Raw genomic sequence first — 2142 nt, 5'->3', positions numbered from 1 at the left:
TAGTAGTAGCAACAGTAATATTGAAAGCAAAAAATGGCCAATGGTATGGAATGAGTCTCAATGGATCGAATTTAAAGAAAAATATCCATGGATTGTTAGTGCAGATGGAAAATTAGGATGTAATATTTGTTCGTCTATAACATGCTTGGGGGCGTCAAAGAAAGATAGATTACGTATTTCTAATGAGTGGAGTAATGGTTTAATTGAGGCTTCTGGGAAAGATCGTACCAGCCAACTATCAAATCTTCGTATAAAAATTAAAAAACACTATGAATCCGAAAGGCACCAACTTGCTGACAAAATAAATAAAGAAAGAAAAGAAAAATCCATCCAAGTGTCTATGCAAAAAAGTATAGTCGATCACGAACAGACAACAATTAAGGTATTTAGAACAGCATATTATATTGCAATGAAAAATAGACCGTTTTCTGATCACGATGATTTAATTAAACTACAAGAAATAAATGGTGTAAATCTAGGTAAAATACTTCATTCTAGATATTCCGCAACAAATATAATAAATCACGTATCGAATATAAGGAGAAAACAATTAATATCTAAGATTATCACATTAAACTCAAAATTAAGTATTCTTATTGACGAATCTACTAGCTTAAGTAATAAAACTACTCTGGTAGTTTATTTAAAAACTTATTTAGGTGGAAATAATCCCGAATATGTATTCTTGGATTTATGTGAATTACAATCACAAGATGCTGAACAAATAGAAAAACAACTTTTAAACACATTAAAATCAAATGGTTTACATGAAAAATACTTACAAAAAAATTGGGTGGCTATAGCTACAGATGGAGCTAGTGTCATGGTTGGTAAAAATTCAGGTGTAGTAACTCGATTACGTGAGAAATATCCAAAACTATTTACTTGGCATTGCTTTAATCATAGGCTTGAACTATCAGTATCCGATACAATAAAAGACGTACGAGGAATTGACCATTTTAAATGCTTTATAGATAAATTATATAGTTTGTACAATCAATCGCCAAAACATTCTCGTGCTCTGGAAAGTTGTTGCCAAGATCTAAAACTGCAGTTTAATAAAATAGGTCGTGTACTTAGTACTCGATGGGTATCCAGTAGTTTAAGGACAGTAAGAGCAGTTTGGAAGTCATTTGCTGCCCTTCATTCTCATTTCAAAAATTCTTGTGATGACCAAAGTAATGATAAAAATACAATTGCAGTATTTATTGGTTTGAAAAAAAGACTTGAAAGTCCAGAATTTATTTTAGGTCTAGGTATTATGTATGATGTACTTCAAGAACTTTCAATGTTATCGAATGAATTACAGTCTCGAACAATTACGCTACCAAAAGCTGAACAGTCAATAAAAAGAACAATTAGAATAATTGAAAGTTTTAAACAAGAACCAGGAGAATATACACAAATAGCATTAAATGCTAAATCAAAACTATTATTTAATGAGATTGAACTTGTTCCGAATAAAAAAATTGTTGCTATAAATCAAAATCAATTTATTCAAAGTATAGTTGATAGAATGACGACTCGATTATGTTCGAGGTCAGAGGATGAGAACTATCAATTACTTAGTGATATTTCAGCACTAGATCTAAATAACATAAAAATTGGAAGTAGTGGAAGTATTAGATATGGAGAATTAGAATTACGAAGAATTTGTAGGCGTTTTGATGTTGATGAAGTACAAGCTGTTCAAGGATTAAGAGCCTTTATAGAAAATAATGAACTGATACCAGATAATTTTAAACCCATTTTAAATACAATCGCATCATTACCATGTTCGACAGCTGAGTGCGAAAGAGGTTTTAGCCTTATGAATAATATTATTACAAATTTGAGGGCATCACTTTTAATTTCAAACGTATCAAGTTTAATGTTTATTAAAAGTAACGGACCTCCTATTGAAGTGTTCAACCCAGAAATGTACGTAAGATCGTGGCTAGAAGACCATCGCTCAGCTGATGACAACCAATCACGATTGAAAAGAAATAATTTAACAAAATCGGAATCCAGACAACATTTATGGGATATTTTTCAATAAATTTATTTTAAAAAAAATGTTTAGTTTTAATTTTAATTTTAATTTGTACAATTAATGTAAGTGCGTTGTGTTATTTACTCTCTACCAAAGTATTCGGTCAGACT

At 30.5% G+C, this 2142-nt stretch overlaps 1 protein-coding gene across 1 annotated transcript; it reads left to right on the top strand.

Annotated features, from left to right (window-relative positions):
• Positions 1–40: 40 nt before the first annotated feature.
• On the top strand, positions 41–2038 carry LOC103310910 (E3 SUMO-protein ligase KIAA1586-like). Its single transcript, XM_008190397.1, has 3 exons — positions 41–479; positions 660–761; positions 843–2038. The coding sequence occupies exons 1-3, from the start codon at positions 41–43 to the stop codon at positions 2036–2038; spliced, it is 1737 nt and encodes a 578-aa protein (XP_008188619.1).
• Positions 2039–2142: the final 104 nt, after the last annotated feature.

Source organism: Acyrthosiphon pisum, unplaced genomic scaffold (assembly GCF_005508785.2).
Source record: "Acyrthosiphon pisum isolate AL4f unplaced genomic scaffold, pea_aphid_22Mar2018_4r6ur Scaffold_245;HRSCAF=655, whole genome shotgun sequence".
In the NCBI taxonomy this organism is placed as follows: domain Eukaryota; kingdom Metazoa; phylum Arthropoda; class Insecta; order Hemiptera; family Aphididae; genus Acyrthosiphon; species Acyrthosiphon pisum.
This window is presented reverse-complemented; position numbering and strand designations above follow the sequence as displayed.

What these genes read in the sequence shown, in the direction of transcription:
- LOC103310910 (XM_008190397.1), top strand. Translation starts at nt 41, where the DNA reads ATGGTATGGAATGAGTCTCAATGGATCGAATTTAAAGAAAAATATCCA. An exon ending in AATAAATGGTGTAAATCTAG is followed by an intron (nt 480 to 659) that starts GTAAAATACTTC and finishes AAACTTATTTAG; the next exon opens with GTGGAAATAATCCCGAATAT. An exon ending in AAACACATTAAAATCAAATG is followed by an intron (nt 762 to 842) that starts GTTTACATGAAA and finishes GTAAAAATTCAG; the next exon opens with GTGTAGTAACTCGATTACGT.